Raw genomic sequence first — 22,062 nt, 5'->3', positions numbered from 1 at the left:
ATACCAGCCGGTTGTATTGGTAGAGACCTTTATGGGTGTTGATTGTGAGGTATTTTTTTGATGCTGCTTCTACCTCCATTTGCAGATACGCCTGGGCCAGATCAATCTTAGTGAAGCGTTTCCCTCCAGATAGCGAGACGAAAATATCTTCAATCCGCGGAAGTGGATATTGCACGGTGTGAAGGACCGGGTTCACTGTTACCTTAAAGTCCCCACAGATGCGAACCTTCCTTGGTTCCCCAGGCGTGCTGCTCAATGACTTTTTCATCACAGGGATGATGGGTGTAGCCCACTCGCTCCAGTCTACCTTGGACAGTACTCCTGAACGTTCCAAACTCTCCAGCTCTGCTTCGACAGCTGGGCGGATCGCATAAGGTACCGGTCTGGCCTTAAAACATTTTGGGCTTGCGTTTTCTTCAATTTTAATTGTTGCTGTCATGCCTTTTAGTGTTCCGAGTCCTTGCTGGAACACTTCTTGCGCGTCGGTTAGGATCTTTGACAGTCGCCCAGGTGTGACATCGTCATCCTTTTTGGCAGCCACAGTCAGTGCTTGTATGGAATGCCAATCCAGCTGTATTTTCCGGATCCATTCACGTCCCAGTAATGGTGGTCCTCCATCTTGCAATACATACAGGTCTAGTTTTGGCGTTTCCTTACCGTTATATATAACGGTCACCCTTATTTTTCCTTTGGGGTAGACTTTTTGCCCCGTGTACGTCTTCAAAATAATTTTTGTGTCTCTCAAGGGTATGTGTGAGAATAGCTGCTCGTAGTCCCGTCGGTTTATGACTGTTGGAGCTGAATCTGTGTCCAATTCCATTTTTACCTGGACTCCTGCTATCTTGAGAGTGACCCAAATGGTTCGGTGATCCTCCGTTTTGATCACATGTAGTTTCAGACAACTCAGCTCCATGTTTTCGGAGTTGGTATCACTCTTTTGTTCGTCTGAACTATTCTCTGTCACCTTCTGTACCTTCTTGTACTTTTCTTTTGGAGATTTCTTATTGCTGGTTTTCTTTCCCGACCTGCAGACTCGTGCTATGTGTCCTACTTTTCCACACTGTCTGCACACTTTGTCTTTGAACCAGCAATCATTGTGGTCGTGTGTTGTTCTGCCACAGTGATAGCACTTCTCTGTTCTGTATGACATTTCGTTTGTGCCATATTCTTGCGGTCTCTGTTGTATCTCTGCAGCGCCCCGTGCTGCTGCTTCATATGATACCGCAATGCTGAAAGCCTTGTCCAGCGTAAGGTCCTTTTCAGATAAAAGCCGTTTCTGGGTTCCTTCACTTTGAAGCCCACACACAAACTTGTCCCTTAAGGTATCTGCCAGTCCCGTTCCAAACTGGCAGTGTTTCGATAGTTTGCGCAGTTCTGTTAAATATTCAGCATTGCTTTCATCCTTATGCTGGTTCCGTTTGTGAAACTTGAATCTTTCTGCTATCAGCAGCGGTGTAGGGTTTAAATGTTCCTGTAGTATCGTCACTATGTCTCAAACTCTTTTCCACTGGCTTCGCTGGGGTTACTAGATTTTGTAATAAGCCATACATCTTTGCACCCATTAAATTTAACAATACCGGTGCTTTCTTGTCATCTGACACCTCATTTGCCTTGCAGTATACCTCTATTCGTTCGACATATGTAGTCCAATCTTCGACTTCACTGTCAAATGCGGTGATACTGCCACTCTTCGGCATTTTGGGTGTGGTTTAATATGGCTTAAAATGGCATCTCCCGCACTTTCCTTCCTCCCCCGCTGCTGCCAACGCCGCTCTCGGCGGTCCTCGTGGCAATGGCGGCGCCTCGCGGGTTTCTGCGCGTCTCTCTCCCTCTCCTCGACGCTGCTCGGCCCCTGAACACCGGCTGCGCCCTGTGCGCTCTGCCCTCTCTCTCTCTCCCGTCGACGCTGCTCGGCCCTTTGCTGTGCCGCTCAGTCGGGCTCTAGCCCGCCGCTGTCCGGGAAGGGTTTGCGCACTACCTGTTGCCAGCCCGTTTCGCTGGACCACCGCGACTGGAAAGCCAAGCCTGGCTCTCAACAGCCTCCCCCGCAATTCTCGAGTCTCTGCTGGATGACTGGGCGGTTGCCGCCCGTGTCTCTGGCCTTGACCTCCAATCTACTGGTCTCCAGGAACGAATCTCTGGGAGGTGATGCAGAGCTGCAGGTAGGATCGAATTTGCCTCGTCGCCAATGTTGTGTCTGTCAGTAGTAAGACACAAGACTGCAGGAGAACGGTACAACAGGTGTTTACTCAACGTGGCTCACTCTGGAACTGACTGTACAGATTACTACTCAGTGCTATATACAGGTATGGTCACTGCCGGTACTACAGTATACATGAGCTGTAAAAAGTAGTTCCCCCCTTAAAGGTATATACATTACACTACCCTATATGTTCCAATTAATGTCCTAAAAACTTTGATCATATCACCCCTTAACCTTGTAAATTCTAGGGAAGACAACCCTAATTTGTATAATCTCTCCTTGTAACTTAACCCTTGAAGTCCGGGTATCATTCTGGTAAACCTACGCTGCACTCCCTCCGAGGCCAATATATCCTTCCTAAGGTTTGGTGCCCAGAACTGCTCACAGTGCCTCAGGTGTGGTCTAACCAGGGTTTTGTACAGCTGCAGCTTAACTTCTACCCCGTTGTATTCTAGACCGCTATATATAAAGGCCAGCATTCCATTAGACTTTTTGATTATTTTCTTACCTGTTCATGACATTTTAATGATCTATGTACCTGAACCCCCAAGTCTCTTTGGACATCCACTGTTTTTAGCTTTTCATCATTTAGAAAGTACACTATTCTATCCTTTTTAGGTCCAAAGTGGATGACCTCATATTTGCTTACATTGAAATCCATTTGCCACAGTTTTGCCCATTCACTTAATCTATCAATATCTCTTTGTAATTTTATGCTTTCATCTACACTGCCTACAATGCCGCGTATCTTTGTGTCATCGGCAAATTTGGATATATGACTTTCTATGCCATCATCTTAAGTCATTGATAAATATTGAGAAGAGTTGAGGCCCCAACACAGATTCCTGCGGGACACCACTAGTCACATTCTGCCAATTTGAGTACCTACCCATTATCCCTATGCTCTGTCTCCTGCTGCTCAGCCAATTTCCTAACCAGGTCAATAATTTGCCCACAATTCTGTGGGTTTCTACCTTAGATAACAGTCTCTTATGTGGAACTTTATCAAATGCCTTCTGGAAGTCCATATAAATAACATCCATAGACATTCCCCTGTCCACTACTTTAGTCACCTCCTCTCAAAATTCAGTCAGGTTTGTCAGGCATGACCTACCTTTCACAAATCCATGCTGGCTCTCTGATCAACTGAAAATTTTCGAGATGTTTAGTCACCCTATCCTTAATTATAGACTCTAGCAATTTCCCGACAAAGTTGTTAGGCTAACTGGTCTATAATTCCCTGGTTTCCCTCTCTCACCATTCTTAAAAAGTGGAGTGACGTGCGCAATTTTCTAATCTAAGGGGACGGTTCCTGAATCTAGGAAGATTATAGATAGGGCATCTGCAATGTGCTCACCTACTTCCTTTAAAACCTTGGAATGGAAACTATCTGACCCTGGGAATTTGTCACGTTTAAGTACCATTATTTTCTTCATTACTGCTGTTTTACTTGCATTAATTTTATTGAGCCCCTGTCCCCAATTTAATATTAGTTTCTTTGAGATTTCCAGCATGCTATCCTTTTTTTCTACTGTAAATACTGATGCAAAGTAATAATTCAACATGTCCACCATTTCCCCATTGTCATTGACAATATCACCACTTTCAGTTTTTATGGGGCCAATATTGCTCCTGACCGCCCTCTTTTTCCTAATGTAATTGTAAAAATTCTTCGTATTGATTTTGATATGCCTTGCAAGTTTCTTTCCCTTTTTGTAGCTCTTGCTATCTGTTTTGGGGCATAAAATGATTGGAATCCAGGTTTGGATTTTATCAACATAATTATTTTTAAACCAGTCTTTGTGTTTGGTTTCTTCTCAAAATTATTCATACCCCTTGCATGTGGAATTAAAAATAAATCTGCTATAGTAAAGTATGTAGAAGGTTGATATTTTGGGGGCCTGGAGAAAGCCAGTTACTTTCATTTATTTTGACATGGTTTTTTTTTTAACAAGTAAATCTAAGTCTATGAAAATATTGCCATTCTATACTTTTGTGTAAAATGCTCAAAGTTCGATTCACACAAATTTCCCCTATGTTAATACATGTATACAGTTTACTTTGGCTAAATAAACATGTTGTAAGTAAGGAGTAATGAGTAGATTGAAGTGTTGGGGATTAGTTGTCCCAGAGTACAATTTGACACACATTGGCAATCTCACTGAGAAGGATGATTAGTACATGAAATATAGAATTTCTCACTGGTAGAAAAGGTGCTCTTTTGAGGCTGGAGTTGAGACATATTTATAAGAGAGTTAGCTTGTATGACCTAGAAATATGCTGACATTGAGTGCCCAAACTGGAAGTATTCCCAAGTGCTGACATTACTCGCCTTGAGCACGCAAACTTCACTAAAAATATCAATTTTACTTTGCTAAAAGATTTACAAGCATTATTCTACATATGTGAGCTATCTTTGGAAGAGGGGACACCCCTACATTGTTTTGGGATGTACTCTATATAATACAATATAATTTGATGTAAGCGCTGGGCACACAAATCTAGAATTCAATATTTTAAAAAGGTATTACAGGTAGAAACAAATGTGTAAAAACTGCAACTGGTACATTAAGTGGCAGTGATCAATTAGGCTGGGAACTTGGAGTCTTGATATTTGGATTAACATGTCCTTTGCCTGTAATTGTTTTATCAATCCATTAAGGATTTATTGCAATTGAAAATAAGTGCTTGGCACAACCGCGAGCTAGCAGCTCAGCAGAAGATTCATGTGACATGAACAGGTGACTCTGTCTGAAATGAGAACCAACTTTTTCAGTGCTATAGAGCTGCTAGTTAATGTTTAATGTAGAAAGGCATGCAGTATAGGAATAAGGTACCCAGTTCCTCATGACCCCAAGCCACTAAATTCTATAATTTCACCATTTGAAAGACTGCTGCATTGATCACTGTGTTCCCTGAAAGTTATTGCACCTTACTGGATTTTGTAAAAACAACACACAATCTATCTAGCATGCATGTTTGTATAAACTTTGACCTAGTGTACCTTCCAAAAATAGATTGATTACATATCAGGATTTAATTTAAAGAATGTTGTATTGAAGATGTAATTATATTGTTGAAAAATCAGTTGCCATATTTCTATATCTCATGACTGGGGATTATTTAAAAAAATTCCTATCCTCCTTTTCCTGAAGGTCACTCATGCTGGTTTATAGCTCCATTAGAGCAGATTGTCTTCTCAAACCTCATCTGGTTCGTCATTCTTCATTTGTGAGTGTGTTGACAGGCTATTTGAATGTGGAGGCATTTCAGCATGCCCTCACCCAAGGTCTATACTTGATAACAATCGACAGCAAGAACCCTCTGTTTGCTCTCTTTCCCGCCCCCGCACCTCCCTCCCCAGCCTACAGAACTGAAGCTGTCGGCCATTGTGATCTGGAAGTTTCCCTTGGTGATGTATGGAATATTGCGCCCTTTGATGCCTTTTGCATTGGAATTCCAGTCTAGATGTTGCTGTTTTATTAAGGATGGTTTGTGTCATGGGGAGGGATGCAGATCTTCTTTGATTTACTGTAGACCGTTGTCTTTCACCCCCACCATTACCTCCAGACCTATCTCCTCCAGTCTACCCTCCATGCATTCCCTGCAACTCCCTGGGTGCCCAAAGGAAGGGCTGGGATGGACTCCTCTGCAGCTCCTACACTTGAAAAGCAGGAGTCCTTTGGTGTAGGTTTTGGAATCCTCTAGGCTTTGCTTAGAGAATTTGGATCTGGTGTAACTACCATTGCCTCCACTGCAGTGACGTAGGGGTTGATTTTCAGTGTGCCGTGAGGCGGGCTTTTAGGCGTGCGGGGGGCTAAAATCCTGAATTCGGGGGTCCCGACACCATCCCGCCCAAAACCCACCTCCATGTAAGTTTCAAAGGAGGTGGGTACCCGCCCCGCACTGAGACCCGCCAACCCGAGGCGGGAAGGGATTCGTGCCAATTTAACCGCCTGTTAACAGGTAGTTAACAGGCAGTTTTTAGCCTAATCCCTACTTTGAAGGTTGTCGTGTGGGATTCCCGATGGCTCCAAACCACGCCAGGTTAGAGGAGTCGGGCCGTCGGGTTGAAGGACTTGGAGGGGTCGAGATGTCGGTGTTCAGGTGAGTGATGGGTGCATGAGTGCAAAGGTAAGTGTGTTTGGTGTGTCTAAATTGTGTAAAGAAGTTTAAATTAGCTGTACTTACCTTTACAGCCTTCCTTCCTCTAGGCTTCGGGAGTCCATCATTCAGCCGGCACAGAAAGCAGAATGGCTGCGATCTGTCAAAAGTGACAGCCTGCAGCTTTCAGTGCCAGTGAGATTTCTAACTGAGTCTGCGTAGAAGGACTCGGGTTAGAAGTAAGACTGTCACTGTTTGACAGCTTCAAGCAGCTGTGAAACACTAATATTTCATCTGTCAACACGTCTTGACAGATGAAATTTCAGTCTGTGACGTCACCTGTTGCCGGGTGGCCCTTAATTGGCCTGCTGAGCCCGCCCAGCGGGCTCAACAAGGTCAATCAAGTGAAAATCGCGTGGATTGGCCGCATCTCGATGGAGGCGGGACTACAACCCCGAAAGTTGTAGTCCCGCCTCCTTCCCGACTTCTGAATGAAAATCCAGCCCGTAGTCTTTGCATTCCCTTTTTGCTCCACCATGCAGGAATATCCTGAAATTGGCTCAGACTCTGGCTACTATCTGGGATAGAGTCCCTCCCAAGAAAATGTTGAAGGACGATATTGATCTGTAGGACGGTACATTCTTCGACCAAAGAGCAAAAACAATTCAACATTGGGCGAAAGAGCCTTGAAATTGTCACTTGATATACCTGTACCTGGAGCAGGCCCTTTTTTCTGGCCTTTGACTTTTTAGCAGGGTGGAGGGGGGGTGGTGGTCAGGAGGTTTTCTTTGGACCACCATCAAGAGAATTTGAGCTGGGGTACCTGACAAATTGAACAACATCTGTCCAATCCAGTATGGTTCTGCCGACCTGCTACACATCACTCCAGTTGTTGATTCAATGGTCATATTTCAGGTGCAGTTTAGGTATGAAAGGACAACGTTTAGGACCCTAATCCTGGATTCCTTTATCAAGTCCAAACAATGGGACTCTTGGCTTCAAACTATGGCAAGGACAGCTAACTGCAGTGGATGCTCCAGACACGGGCGCATGGTCTATGACTTGGGGAATTTTGTTTCATCACCTGGCTTGGCTGTGTGTCTCTGCACTCCCATTTGCAACAGCATCTATTAGAAATGGGAATGGCATTCAGACAGGAGCCAACCCAGTCCATCCACAGGCTGGGATGGGGACCACCGACAGCACCATTCTTTTGAGATTCAGCACAGACCGGGCCAGAGAACCTCTCGGCACGAACTCCTGTGGGCCTGGTCCCAACCCACCGAAGACTTTGAAAACATCATTAGAGATGCCACCCACTTTGTGGTTTCCACAGAACAATTCAACGTCTAGTTCACTCCAGTGTTATGTGGAGCATGTTTCTTTTTTGAGGAATGAAGACAACTCAACAAGGTAAGTGATCTTTCTCACTTCTTTCTCTTGCCGATTAACGTTTGGATGTTGCAGCTAATTAATTTGTGGCAGCTTCTGCCACTGTATGTTCCCAAACCTGAGGCACTTTTTACGGCCATATCTTGAAATTAGATGTCCAGGCAATTATCTTGGAAAGCAAGAAGCACTTTTATGAGATAAAGATTTTCACAGCCTGCCTGATCGTTTCTCAACATTGACCTGATTCATTGCAATTTTATTTTGTGCTTTCGCTTTAATATAAGTTTCAGTTTGGCCTTCATGTATTTACCAAATAATATAAATTAAGAGGTATTTACTATCTTTTTTCACCCATTTGTGTAGAATATTTATTAAACCCATATAAAATCAATAAATGTGGCATCGGTCATGATGCTGCAAAGAAATGTATAAAGCTTCAAGGTTTGTTTTAATTAATTCTTGGGATGTGGGTGTCGCTAGCAAGGCCAGTATTTATTGCCCATCCCTAGTTGAGAAGGTGGTGGTGGGTCTTTGTCTTGAACCGCTGCAGTTCATGTGGTGAAGGTACTCCCACAGTACTGTTAGGGAGTTCCAGGATTTTGGTCCAGTGACAATGAAGGAATGGTGATGTATATCAGGATGGTCTGTGATTTGGAGGGGAACTTGGGGGTGGTGGTGTTCCCCTGCACCTGCTGCCCTTGTCCTTCTAGGTGGTAGAGGTCACAGGTTTGGGAGGTGTACAACTGTGCCTTTGAAAGAACTGCATGTGTGTAGAAGTTCCTTCCATAGCAATGTGTGGAAAGAATATTTCAGGATGTTTTAGTTGATAGTGTCTGTTTACTTTTAAGATCTCTGACTTTGGCAATCTCACACACTGGCCCATATATTTTTCAATGTACGATAGCAAAATACTGCAGATGCTGGAAATCCGAAATAACAACAGAAAATGCTGGAAAAACTCAGCAGGCCAGGCAACATGCGTGGCAAAAGAAATAGTCAACGTTTCAGGTCGAAGCCCTTTGTCAGGACTGAAGAAACACAGGAAATGAAACAGATTAAAAGGCCAGTTTGGGGGCTGCGGAATGGGGATGAAAAAACAAACAGAAGTGAAGAGACATTAAGAGGTATTCAAAATGAGACGATATGGTGATAGGACAAGTAAAGAGACAAAAGACGGCTCTAGATTAGGTGTGAAATGCACTGGCAGAATGAGAGACAGCTGCCATGTGGGAGAGAAAAAAAGGGGGGATGGGCACAAAAGAAAGGTGTGGATAAAAAATACATATAAAATTGTAATAGGGGCCGAGGTTATGATCTGAAATTGTTGAATTCGATATTGAGTCCGGAAGGCTGTAAAGTGCCTAATCGGAAGATGAGGTGCTGTTCCTCGAGCTTACGCTGGGTTTCCGTGGAACAATACAAGAGCCCGAGTACGGTGAGGTCTGAGTGGGAATGGGGCGGTGAATTAAAATGACAGGCAACCGGAAGCTCGGGGTCACCCTTACGGACTGAACAGAGGTGTTCTGCAAAGCGGTCACCCAATCTGTGTTTGGTCTCCCCAATGTAGAGGAGACCGCATCGTGAGCAGCGAATACAGTATACTAGATTGCGAGAAGTACAAGTAAATCGCTGTTTCACCTGGAAGGACTGTTTGGGACCCTGGACAGTGGGAAGGGGGGAGGTGTAAGGGCAGGTGTTACATCTCCTCCGCTTGCACGGGAAGGTGCCGGGGGAAGGGGTGCTGGGGGTGATAGAGGAGTGGACAAGGGTGTCTCGGAGGGAGCGGTCCCTATGGAATGCTGAAAGGGGAGGGGAAGATGCGTTTGGTGGTGGGATCACGCTGGAGGTGGTGGAAATGGCGGAGGATGATCCGTTGAATGTGGAGGCTGGTGGGGTGAAAGGTGAGGACAAGGGGAACCCTATCGTGGTTCTTTCAATGTACTGGATTGACTTTGCTCTTTTGCTATATGTTTCCATACTTGTGTTTTATTATGCTAAAAAGTGGCAAAACATAGCTTATAGGATGCTGCTGTGGAAAAGCAGGTGTTAACTGGAGTTGAATTTGTTGCAGAAAGCTGATTTATGTGAAGTATTTTTCCTACTAAATGTTGCCCTCCTGTGATTGAAATCTATACTGCAAGAAGGGAACTGTTTTCAAGCAGTAGTCTATCTCTGTATTTTATAACTGGAGCATGCAGCGCAGGAATGATCTGACCCACTTTCACCAAAAGAAAGTACTCTCTACCGGAGCTGCATTTTTTCCTATCCATCCAATTAAAATGAAAATATGTTTTAAAAATCAGGTCTTATAATTTGGCATCCTTTTTGATTTTGTTAATTTTGGGTACTTTTTATTTTTAAAAAAGTATTTTGCATTTAACCAGCAAATCCCGATGACATCTCTGGGGCTGCTGACTTAGGCCGAAGGAACTGAATGACCACAGTGGAAATGAATCATTTCTGGGTTTCTGAAAGTTTCCTCCAGTAATGTTAATTCTAATCCCCAACAGTCAGTTTCAGTAATTTACATCTGTACACCACAATGATGTTTTAGCAATAAAAAAAAAGCCAAATATGTTAATCATAATTCTTCTGTAACTACTTGATTTTTAAAAAAGAGATACAGATAAACAAACCTGATTAATGAAATTACAGCATATTTCACCAGTTATTTCTTGCCGTTTATTTATCTCTTCTAGGTTAACCTCTGCTAGATCGGCGTTCCCTGCAGGTTAACCTCGGTTAAATCTGAGTTACCTGCAGGTTAACCTCGGTTAAATTGGAGTAACCTGCAGGTTAAAGCGAAGTAACCTGCAGGTTAACCTCGGTTAGATAGGAGCTCCCTGCAGGTTCATTTTTTTATTCGTTCCTGGGATGTGGGCATCACTGGCAAGGCCAGCATTTATTGCCCATCCCTAATTGCCCTCGAGAAGGTGGTGGTGAGCCTTTTCTTGAACCACTGCAGTCCGTGTGGTGAAGGTACTCCCACAGTGCTGTTGGGGAGGGAGTTCCAGGATTTTGACCCAGCGATGATGAAGGAACGGCGTTGTATTTCCAAGTCAGGATGATGTGTTACTTGGAGGGAAACTTGCAGGTGATGGTGGTCCCATGCGCCTGCTGCCCTTGTCCTTCTAGGTGGTAGAGGTTGCGGGTTTGGGAGGTGCTGCCGAAGTTGCTTTGGTGAGTTGCTGCAGTGCATCTTGTAGATGGTACACACTGCAGCCACGGTGTGCCAGTGCTGCAGGAAGTGAATGTTTAAGGCGGTGGATGGGGTGCCATTCAAGCAGGCTGCTTTGTCCTCGATGGTGTCAAGCTTCTTGTGCTGTTGGAGCTGCACTCATCAAGGCAAGTGGAGAGTATTCCATCACACTCCTGACTTGTAGATGGTGGAAAGGCTATGGGGAGTCAGGAGGTGAGATACTTGCCGCAGAATACCCAGCCTCTGACCTGCTCTTGTAGCCACAGTATTTATGTGGCTGGTCCAGTTAAGTTTCTGGTCAATGGTGACCCCCAGGATGTTGATGGGGGATTCGGCGATGGTAATGCTGTTGAATGTCAAGGGGCGGTGATTAGCCTCTCGCTTGTTGGAGATGTTCATTGCCTGGCACTTGTGTGGCATGAATGTTACTTGCCAGTTATCAGCCCAAGCCTGAATGCTGTCCAGGTCTTGCATGTGGCCATGGACTGCTTCATTATCTGAGGAGTTGCGAATGGAACTGTACACTGCAATCATCAGCGAACATCTCCACTTCTGACCTTATGATGAAGAGATGGTCATTGATGAAGCAGCTGAAGACCCCCCCCCCCCCCCCCCCCCGGATTCCTATTGTCTTCAATTTTACTAGGGCTCCTTGATGCCACACTCGGTCAAATGCTGCCTTGATGTCAAGGGCAGTCACTCTCACCTCACCTCTGGATTTCAGCTCTTTTGTCCATGTTTGGACCAAAACTGTAATGAAGTCTGGAGCTGAGTGGTCCTGGCAGAACCCAAAATGAGCATGTCGATGACACCTTCCATCACTTGGCTGATGATTGAGAGTAGACTGATGGGGTGGTAATTGACTGGATTGGATTTGTCCTGTTTTTTTCGATAGGTAGGTTAGATAGGAGCTCCCTGCAGGTTAACCTCGGTTAGATAGGAGCAGCCCACAGATTAACCTCGGTTAGATAGTTGTCTGCTGGTGGTAGTGACTTAAGTGATGGTGTTAGGTTATAATTTATGCAAATTGGGTTTTAATGGAACTTTGATTTATGGAATGATCTACAATTTTGCCATTTGTTTGGATTCAATTTGAGGAAAAACTCAGCTGCAGAGGCTACATGATGGGGCCCCAGTGCATGAATTTGTGATTTAAGTTGACCTGTTCTTCCCTATTTCCCACCACCTCTGCCCCCCCACCCCCATCTCCCGCCATATTGTCTCTCCTCCTGAAACATACTGAAATATATTTCCAAAAGGTTTGGCAGCCCTCTGGTACATCATCCAGGTGGCTATTCTTCATGTGTGTCTAGACGGAGAATGTTGGCAGACTTTTGGACTCGGGGATACGGTCTTACTATCCAGATGCAGACTTTCCAGCAAGGGTCACTGAATAGTGATGAGGAGTGGGAGTTCTACTGAAATTCTTTTGTACACTCCTACCTAACTCAAAAGGCCCCAAGGACAACTTGTAGCACTCCTTTTTCTACCCTGACTGAGATCAGCACAAACCAGGGGCCTTCCTGCTCTGTACCACATTAGACAGTTAATTTATCCACATGGCTAGTAGGAAAGCTAAGTATTCTATTTAAATTTCACAGAGTTAATTTTTCCTCTGAATAGTTAATACTGTCACTTGGAAAGCAGTAACAGCTGTAGATTCTCAATATGGTTTGTGTGTTGTCAACATTTAATTTTAAAAAAGTACTTCATTGGCTGTAAAGCGTTTTGGGATGTCCTGAGGTTGTGAAATGCGCTATATAAGTGCAAGTTCTTTCTTTATGTCTTTATAGGTACAGCAGCAACAACCTACCAGTACCAATGCCATGGAGTGTAAACTCGATGCATGCAGTTAACTTTTTTAAACCATCTTCCCTTTATTCTCTGATGCGCAGTCAAACTTCCATTTGCTTCTTTTACAGAGTTCGGAGGTGAATGGCATCATGAAACCACCTTTCCTCAGGTAAGAGATATGTTGCCATGACTTTAAAATGTTCTTATTGGTGCACGCTCAACACCTTGCTGTCGCCCTGGTCTGAAGCCAGTGTCCACATTGCTCATTGGAACTGCACTCAAGACACTTGAGCACCTCCCTATCCGTGATGTCACAGAGCAGAAAGGAAGCCTGTGTGGCAGATCTCTATGGAGGTGACAAAAATTGATGGGATTTTTTAAAGAGCATTGTTATATATTTTTTTCGCTATAGTGAGTTTAATACTTTGAAACTATCCCCCCATCCAAACTTTCCTTCCCCTTAAGTTTTTAATTTCCATAAATAGAATAAATCTACAAAGCAAGAAGATTGCAGTATGACATGAGATACAAAACTTTAAGCTTTCCATTGAAATCCTGTTTCAAGGCTATAATTCCCTTAGTCTGCACAAAGATAAGTGCCAAAGATCGGATACATATATACCAAAATAGTCCTGAAACCCAGGTGCACTGGGCTGAATTTTAATGGGGAAGGTGGGGCTCCGAAGCGGTCAGGAAACCCGGAAGAGCGGGTTTCCCGCAGGCCTTGCTGAATTTAACGGCAGGGCCTGATTTGCATGGGAAACCTCTGTTTCCCACCCGCAGTCAGCCAGATTGAGGGGCTGGCTGGCTCCGGGTGAGTAGACCTGTGGCACTAGGCCGCAGAGAGGAGGGAGGGAGGGATTGGCTGGGGAGTGGCTGGAGGAGTGGGGTGGGGGGGAGGGGGGTAGTTAGGTGAAGATTGGGGGGGAGGGGGGAGTCAGATGAAGATTTGGGGGGGGGGGGGGGGTTGGGTGGTTGGTCACTTAGTTTCGGGGGCCGGGACCAGCAGGGGTGGGAGGTCGGGTGTGTGTATCGGGCCAGAGGAGCACCAGGGGGGTGGGAGTCGGGTGAAAATCGGGGGCTGGACCAGCACTGGGTTGGGTTAGGCAGTGATGCTGGATTCAGGAGGTAAGAGTAAAGGCGCGTACCTCCTGGATCCTTGCATTAGCTGGTGGGTTTCGTGAGACCTGTAAAACCTTACCAGCTAAAGTTAAGTTCAAAATGGAGGTTAAAGCAGAGGCTTCCAGCCTCATTATAATATTTAAATAGACGAACCGCCTCCTGGCAGCGGGTTGGCTGCCCCCAACCCCATCTCCGTTAAAACTGGAAGTGGGTTGGAGGTGGGTTGTAGTCGGGATTCAAATTTCTAACACTTTAACCTCTCACATGACCCCAACACACCCATTTTTTTAGGTTAAAATTCCCCCAAAATGTATGCAAAAACTTTTGCAAAAATATTTGTGATTTTTACATATAACATGCACCATTTTATATTCGGGCCCCAAACACATGGTGTACGTTCTGTGGAAAAAAAACTGCAAGATGTTTATTTGCAGGAAAGCTTCCTTGGTGGTTGTAGAGAAATATTGCTGTAGTTATGTCAGTACTATGTCATACTTTGTTCTCTTTCCTGTTTCAGTGGAGGAAATCCTTTTGCTACAGTAAAACTCCGACCAACAATAACAGATGACAGATCGGCACCAGTTATTTAGTGCACGAGTTATAAATGTAGCTCTTGTATCAGTCGTGACATGGAAACCAACAGATGCCATTCTAAATTAATGTTATATAAGCAATCATGCCTTCTGCACAAACTGCTGTCTCTACAGCTTATTATCCAATTAATGTCAGTTATTTATGCTATTGTTCAAATTAATTGCTGCAAAAATGCTCCTATTTTATAAAGATGATGGTGGGACAGAAGATCTTGCTGGTGAAAGAGTGCAGTGTTTACAGCGGATCTTGTTACTAATCTTTTAAGGGGGAAAGAAAATTTTTGTTAGGACACTTTCACTGTTTGAAAGTGCTGTTGCCTTCCAAAATTCTGATGCGCAGACATTCTTATATCCCGGCTTGTGCACTATAATTTAAGCAGAAATTTATTACTTTGATGTTTAATATCTAGCCAAAAAAAAAGTTTTTAAAAAACCCTGTAAAATGTATTGTTTCATTTGCTGAGGAGGTATCTAAAGATTGCTTGTTACAAGGATGGAGGCTATGACTGATGCTGATCATGCTGCAACAAGCCTCAAGCTCATTGGCATGTGCATTTGAAACTAGTGATAGGCTAGGACATATTTTGTTTTGGCGTCAGCAATGTAAGCCATAGATATGTCATTGAGTTCTTCTCTCAGGGATGTATGTGATTTTCTTTTTTTTTAAAACCTTTCTTTCCTGCCCTTTGCACCCTATCTCCCTTGCTCCCAACCCTTTTATTTATACCTAACTGGAGTCATTTTAAAGGAGATGGGAGCATCATCAACTCATTTTCACTCATAAAATCTAAAATTCTTAAGAGACTTTCCCCCTCCCATTTAAATTTAAGCAATTATGAATATATATGTGCAAAATAAAAAAGAAAGTGTTGGCAGGTCCATCAGCATATGTAAAGAGAAAAAGGTGGGTTAATGTTTTGGGTATGGATCATTGTCCGTTTTGACTGAAGTTAACATTTTGGATATAGAACCCCAGTCAAAACTGACTGATCCACACCCGAAACATTAACCCACCTTTTTCTCTTTACAGATGCTGATGGGCCTGCTGTGTATTTCCAATATTTTCTGTTCCATTTCTGATTTGCAGCCTTTTCTTTCTATCTCTGCTGTAAGTACATGCACACCCTGCAGCAGTGCTTCACCTACAGTAGCCCAACTAGATAGTATTTCCTAAAACCTAAATGCTGGGTCAGATCCATTTGAGGTGCATTTTAAATGCATCAGCCAAAGCTTTATTGATCTGAAGAAAAATCAGCATACTTAATGGGTTAGTACTGTGCATTTTTTCTTATTTATAAAAAGTGCCATTGAGATGATCTCCATCTTTTAAAGTAATGTTTGTACATGCATGTGTGTTTTGTGCTTTTAATTTGTACACTTGCAGCATTTCCCAATCATAGTCGGATAAAATCCATGTAACAAACTACAAGATCCCAAAAAGAAAGTCTGACCAGAGGCAAAGAAACAGCATTTCAATCCACTGCAACACTTCAGAGATTAAACAATTACTGTCAATTTGTGTATTAAATTACATTCTCTGTACCTTTGCTGGAGTTGATACACTCAATTTAAAGGTATGGAGGTTATGTTCACCTCTGCATGGAGTGGGAGAAGTACGGAAGTCAATGTTTTTTTTCCCCTCAAAAATATTGTAGGTATTTGCTACTTCCATTTCTGTTACTCATTGGAGTGATTTGCCTTAGTGGTTACAATAGGTATGCTATCTAAAATGTAACTGGTTGCTGACAGTACATCCATCCCTCCTTAGAGGTGCAAAGGAAATGGGACAAAGAACACACTCAAAACTGTTTGTTAGGGCCAAAATGCAACTACTGTGAAATATGGAGCAATTGAAATAGAACATCTAAGTGTGACTTTAACCAGTGGCTTGCTAAGGATGAGAAATGCACAAGTGGAAAAGGTGAGATGTGTATCTGTAAATTCAAACTCCTAAGGTGCACAATAAACTTTGCAAGGTAAATAAGATGGGGAAGGCTATTTGCCCCATCTTAGTTCATTGGTCCAGAAAGAAAAACTGCATCCAATTGGTTCTTAAAGGATTCTAAAATTTTCACCTCCACTTCCCTACCTAGACGTCTATTCCAAGTGTTGATTACTCTGTGGCAAATCAGCCTTAAATTTGCCTTTTGTCAGTTTGAGCCTATGCTCCCTTCTCTTACTGTTGTGCGTTACCTTGCAGTAGTGTTTCGGATTTACCTTTTCTATACTTTTTAACATCGTTCATACTTCTGTAAGGCCCCCTCTCCGTCGGGTTCTTTCAGGGCTGAAGTCCCAGTTGTTCTAGTCTTCCTCCATAAATTAGTCTGCTGATGTTAAAAATGAGCCTTATGGCTACTCTCTGCACCTCCCCCTGGAGTTTGAATGCATCCTTTGGGCCTTGGAGACCAAACTGGGCACCATACTCAAGATGAGGTCTGATCAGAGCACAGTCGGTTCCAGTACAGCCTCCTCTGACTTATACTCAGCTGACCTTTTAACCAAATCAGTGTTCTGTTTGTTTTGTTGATTGTTGCTCCAATGTGACCGAACGTCAAGTGTAACGGCCCCCCTCGCCTTCAAATGTACCTATTTCTACTTGAAGCATCTGACCCAAAGGTTAAACTCGGACGCAGGAAAGAGACCTGGCTCCATTTTGAGTCTGACATTTGGATGGGCAGATTGCAGTTGATGCTTTTCAGCGAGTGTACTGTTGCCACTTTGCATTCCTTCCCCCTACTTTTATGTCTGGCCCACACCACTGCTTGTGTGTACTTTTTGCTTCCACAACAAACCCAGGTATTATTGCTTGACGATTGTCAGGAGCAGAGTCAACCTGCCATATCCATCTGTGAACTGTTCTCTTAAAGAGCTGCAGAGTATCAATCTGTCTCTGGTCTCTGTTCTGCCTCTTGACTGCAATTTATAGAATACTGTAAAATGTAGCACTACCCCCAGCGAGCTGGAAGTGATGCAGATGAAGAACCAACGTGTTTGCTTAATGCTCAAAATGTGATTAAAATGAAGGGATGAAGCTTATTTTCTAAATCCTTAGCTCTATAATAATAGAGACAATGCTGGAATTCAATTTTATCCCTTCGGTGAGGAGCTTGAGAGAGAGAAGAGTTTCTCCATGACAGGGACAGCAATAATAATTCAGTTACCCATCTCTTTATCCAGCAAAATATGTATAAAATGTATACAATGCTGTGTGTTGTCATGAGACAACTTATTTAGTGTATTGCTAATATTCTATAGCAAGGGTCTCAATTAAGCAATATGGTTTAATGTTGAACAATATACTTGTGTGCTGCCTCTTAATCCACTACCAACACCCTTGACAGGACTGTAAGTACCAGTATTTTCCTGGTATTACACAGCTAAAAGTACTCTCCTGATACAATGTTTGGGAAGACAAGATTTGTATTTGTACTGCTAGGTGTTTCACAGTTCAAGTGGGCATAGTTGTCAAAACTTTACATATCTGTCCTATTTTACTGACATTCTAGTGACAACATTGCAGTGTCAGTGAAACAGCATTATAAACCTAGAGATATTTTAAATACTCAGCAAAAATTTAATGAAGCCGTTTGAACTGTTTGAGCTGATTCTGGTTGGAAACAGCTGAAAAACTTTGAGTTCTGTGATTTAAAGATCATTTTTTTAGAAACTTAGAAAAATAGGAGCAGGAGTCGGTCATTCAAGCCTACTCCGCCATTCAATATGATCATGGCTGATCCTCTAACTCAATACCATATTCCCACTCTCTCCCCATACCCCTTGATGCCTTTTGTGTCTAGAAATCTATCTCCTTCTTAAATATATTCAGTGACTTAGCCTCCACAGCCTTCTGTGATAGAGAATTCCACAGGTTCACCACTCTGAGTGAAGAAATTTCTCCTCAAATTTTTACATAGAGCTCAATTTTGCTAGAGCTTTGCAAAATACAAATGTGTGACCGCCACTATGGAAATTTATGCAAGTAATTCCAGGCACGTTTAGCTGATGTATATATTTCTAAATTTTTCGAGCAGTATTTTGTCAAGCCCCAAAAATGTTTTTAGTAACTGTGTTAATCTAAAGGGCTTCAATTTTTGGGTCACAAGGAGCCCAGTGTTTCAGTAATTCTGCTCCACAGTTGCTTGGTGTGTGGCACTTAAAAGCAGCTCTGTACCTAGTGTCATTCTGTGGTTAATCATATAATTTATATATATTTTTTAACATGACATGAAAAGTTCCTGAGTTTCTTGTACTTCATATCACAGGAATCCCACGGCAGCAGTTCCACTAGTGTCTGTTTGGGATTTACCAACACCATCTAAAATAGATTAACTGATCATTATCTCATTGCTGTTTGCGGGACTTCGCTGTGTACAAATTGGCTGCTTAGTTTGTCTACAAAACAACAGTGACTACACTTCCAAAAGCATTTTACAGCCAATTAATTACTTTTGGTGACCTGAGGATGTGAAAGATGCTAAATGCATGCAAGCTCGCTCTTGTTTTCACCAGTGGCTGAGATATTCGTAGCAATCCACCATCAAGAGAAAGAAAAGTGATTAAGCCACTCACATGCATGTTTTCACTGGACTGGTCACCAAATAGTACAGGGGGTCAGTGTAAAGTCTGCAATTATCCCTTGTGTTCCCCCAGTCCCAAATACCCATTAGGAACAATGAGATGCACTGGTCATTGACATTGAATTGTGCTTATTGAAGATGATTGAGGCTCAGATTCAGTTTCTGGCCCACTGGCTGGGAGTCCACTTTAGCGATGGGGACGTGTAACATCTATAACTACTGCACTAACAGGACAAAACTGGTGTTGGAAGCTAAAGCAATCTACGAGGACTACTATAATACAGATTTTAATAGACCATTATAAACCGCTGTCCTGTCCTTGCTCTGAATGGCTCCAGGTACAGCTGTTAACACAAGTTTGTTGAAAACCCTGGTAATCTCAGTAACTAGTGCATCTAGCTTGTAAAATAGTGGAAAACACCTACTTCTGTTTTACAAACCAGATGTGGTGTCAGAAAGCCTGCTTAAAACAGGACATTAAGCAACCCTGCATAGCCTGAAACAACACAAGTATACTCAAAAGGTTTAGTACTTGGAATTTTACAAGCTCACAATGGATGTCAGTAATGGGGGAGGGGGACTACAGTGGCCTACTTTTAATTTCTGCTAGTTTTTCGGTTGGCATGAAAACTAATCCTAGCTCTGCCAAGTACACAAGACATGTTTGTTTAGACAGATTATACGGGTTGAAGGTAAATCTAGGAAATGTTACTCAGTCTAACCTCTCATTTTGAGACCCAACTGAATATATAATGCGCGCATATATATATATATAATAAATTCTCCTTGTATCATACATGTGTAAACATGCAAAACGAGTTTCCTTTGATAACTGCATAACGAGTTGCACAGATGGTCACTAAGCTAAAACTTTTAAAATGTTATCACAACCTTAAATTACACCTGTTTTGTGCATCTATGAATATTTGTGAGGCCCTGAATGTACATGTAGACTTAAGTGCTTAAGGAAAGGAGTGTATAGTATAGGTGTATTTATCACCAGAAATCTTTTGTAACACCACCAGCCAGACTACTTGCAGGAAGCCAGAGAATTCCTGGTTCTGAAGCACGAAACGAAGTAGTTTCTCAACAGTTAGTTGCTTACTGCCACTAGATGTTTGCATTTTCCAAATATATATCAATTATCTGAACTGAACACTACCTCTGGAACAAAAATGTAAGACAGAGATTTGTAATTAACAGTTTTTCTGAGAGAGCTTCAAGAAGGAGAAGTTTTGATCAGTACAAGTCAGATAACTAGAAATGACGGGGGAGCAATTTTAATCTAAATCGCTGGACGGGAAACCCCCGGGATCGGGTGGAATGCCGGTTTTACACCCTGCGCAGTATTACACTCCATTCACTTAGAGTGTAAAATTGGGCAGGGGTGTAAAACCAGTGTTGCCCCCAATTCCATCAGTTTCCCAGCGGGCGGGTTACATTGAAACTGACCCCGATTTACAGAATGCCAGTGATCTAATGGAAGCAAAAGTGATACCTTTTTAAAAAAATATTGTATTTTTGATGTTTGGTGGAGGAGATACTGATTTAGAACCAAAAAATAGAGTATATAGTCCTTTGTTGCCAATTGCAAGCTACTTTTACTGTAGGACATGTCTCCGTGACTGCCATTGCCGATGCTGTGATTAGCTAATTACACTAGTATGTTTTTAGTTGAGAAAAGCTAGATGACTCACCTTTTTCTCCCTTCCTTCCATGATGGCATTGCCTATTTCATGGAGTGATCATCGATCAATCTTCCTTTAGAAGGCTGTATTTATGCAAGAAATGCCTGAAGACAATTCTGCCAGCCTAAATTTATTTCTGTCATGGTAGGGAGAGAAAATTTCAAGCACTATTGATTTGATCTAAAATCTTATTTTCTCATTGGGGAAGCACTCATTAAAAAGGGTTATAGATTATGATACTACAAGGTTATTGCCTAATTTGTATAGGTTAATGTGGCCTAAAGCTGAAGAATGTACTGTAAATGTAGTCAAGGTCTTCTAAAGTGCAATAATCTGTATCATACAAACTTCAGTTTTTATTTTAAATAAAACCATTTTAAACGTGTGTATTTCTGTATTTAGTGCTTTCAGGACAAGTTGGAATTCGCCCTATGAGTGGAGTAAACTTATTTTCCTCCATGGCTTCCATTCAGAGAATTGATGTTTATAATTTGTTTTATGTACTTAACACCTGAGCTGATAATTTCTGTTTGCAATAAGTAAAGTAAAATGACGATGCAAATGTACTGGCTAAATGTCCAACTTTTATTTAAAAGGGGATTTTTTTTTTGTTCTGTGTACTAACTATATCTGTGGGGAAATGGAATTCTTCCATGTTTCACACTGGCTGCTCCCAGCACACCCAGATCAGGTACAGCATAGAATAAATGAAAAGTAAAGCACTTTATGCTGGCCCACCTATGTGCCCTAAAAGGGAACTGGCCAATAACTGAGCTGCTAATCTCTGAAGAAACAAGGGGGAACAATTGCTAGTGGATCTAAACTCCAACTCGTCCAGGTTAGGCATAATTCACATCTGTGCAGAGGGTAATTGGTCTACTTTGGCTTGATGTAGCATGCAAGTCCCATTCCAAATTCTTATTTCCTATATTTTAAAATCCATGAAATTTCTCTTTTAGCCAAAGTTCCAACTGGGACACAATTAAATTTAGAGCACTCAATTACAAAAGACTATCTTATCAAACAGCAGGGTCAGCAGTATGTAGACTTGAGTGATAAATATATATGCCCCACTTTGCAGTATCTGGGACATTTCTGGGATTGCTGTACAGTAGCAGACACTGTTATACAGCCCCTTGCACTTATGCTGAATTGGAGAAAGAGCTCAATCCATACATCTCTCTCTCTCACACAGCTTGTGATATGGACCAGCAAGCTTAACTTATATTTATTTATACAGCACCCTTAACTTTTGTTAAGGCACCTTGGAATGTTTACTATGTTGACAGCCATAGAGCTTGGTCAGAGGTTTTAAGGAGAGTCTTAAAAGATGGAGGGGTTTAGGGAGGGAATTTCAGAGCTAGGCAGCTGAAGGCACAGCTGCCAATGG

General features: G+C 42.6%; 1 protein-coding gene across 2 annotated transcripts in view; it reads left to right on the top strand.

The window, feature by feature from the left end:
* Positions 1 to 21,057, top strand: part of baiap2l1a (BAR/IMD domain containing adaptor protein 2 like 1a) — a 166,684-nt gene extending 145,627 nt beyond the window's left edge. For both annotated transcript variants that reach the window (XM_086001132.1, XM_086001131.1), the window contains 2 exons: positions 12,821 to 12,861; positions 14,332 to 21,057. In XM_086001132.1, the coding sequence (XP_085857258.1) occupies positions 12,821 to 12,861; positions 14,332 to 14,404 (114 nt within the window). In that variant the 3' untranslated portion in view covers positions 14,405 to 21,057. The remainder of the gene's footprint in view (positions 1 to 12,820; positions 12,862 to 14,331) is intronic.
* Positions 21,058 to 22,062: the final 1,005 nt, after the last annotated feature.

Source organism: Somniosus microcephalus, chromosome 11 (genome assembly GCF_052327205.1).
Source record: "Somniosus microcephalus isolate GS21.2 chromosome 11, FLI_Smic_1.0, whole genome shotgun sequence".
Taxonomy (NCBI): Eukaryota; Metazoa; Chordata; class Chondrichthyes; order Squaliformes; family Somniosidae; genus Somniosus; species Somniosus microcephalus.
The sequence above is the reverse complement of the archived record's forward strand: the minus strand, read 5'-3'. Positions and strand labels throughout refer to the sequence as shown.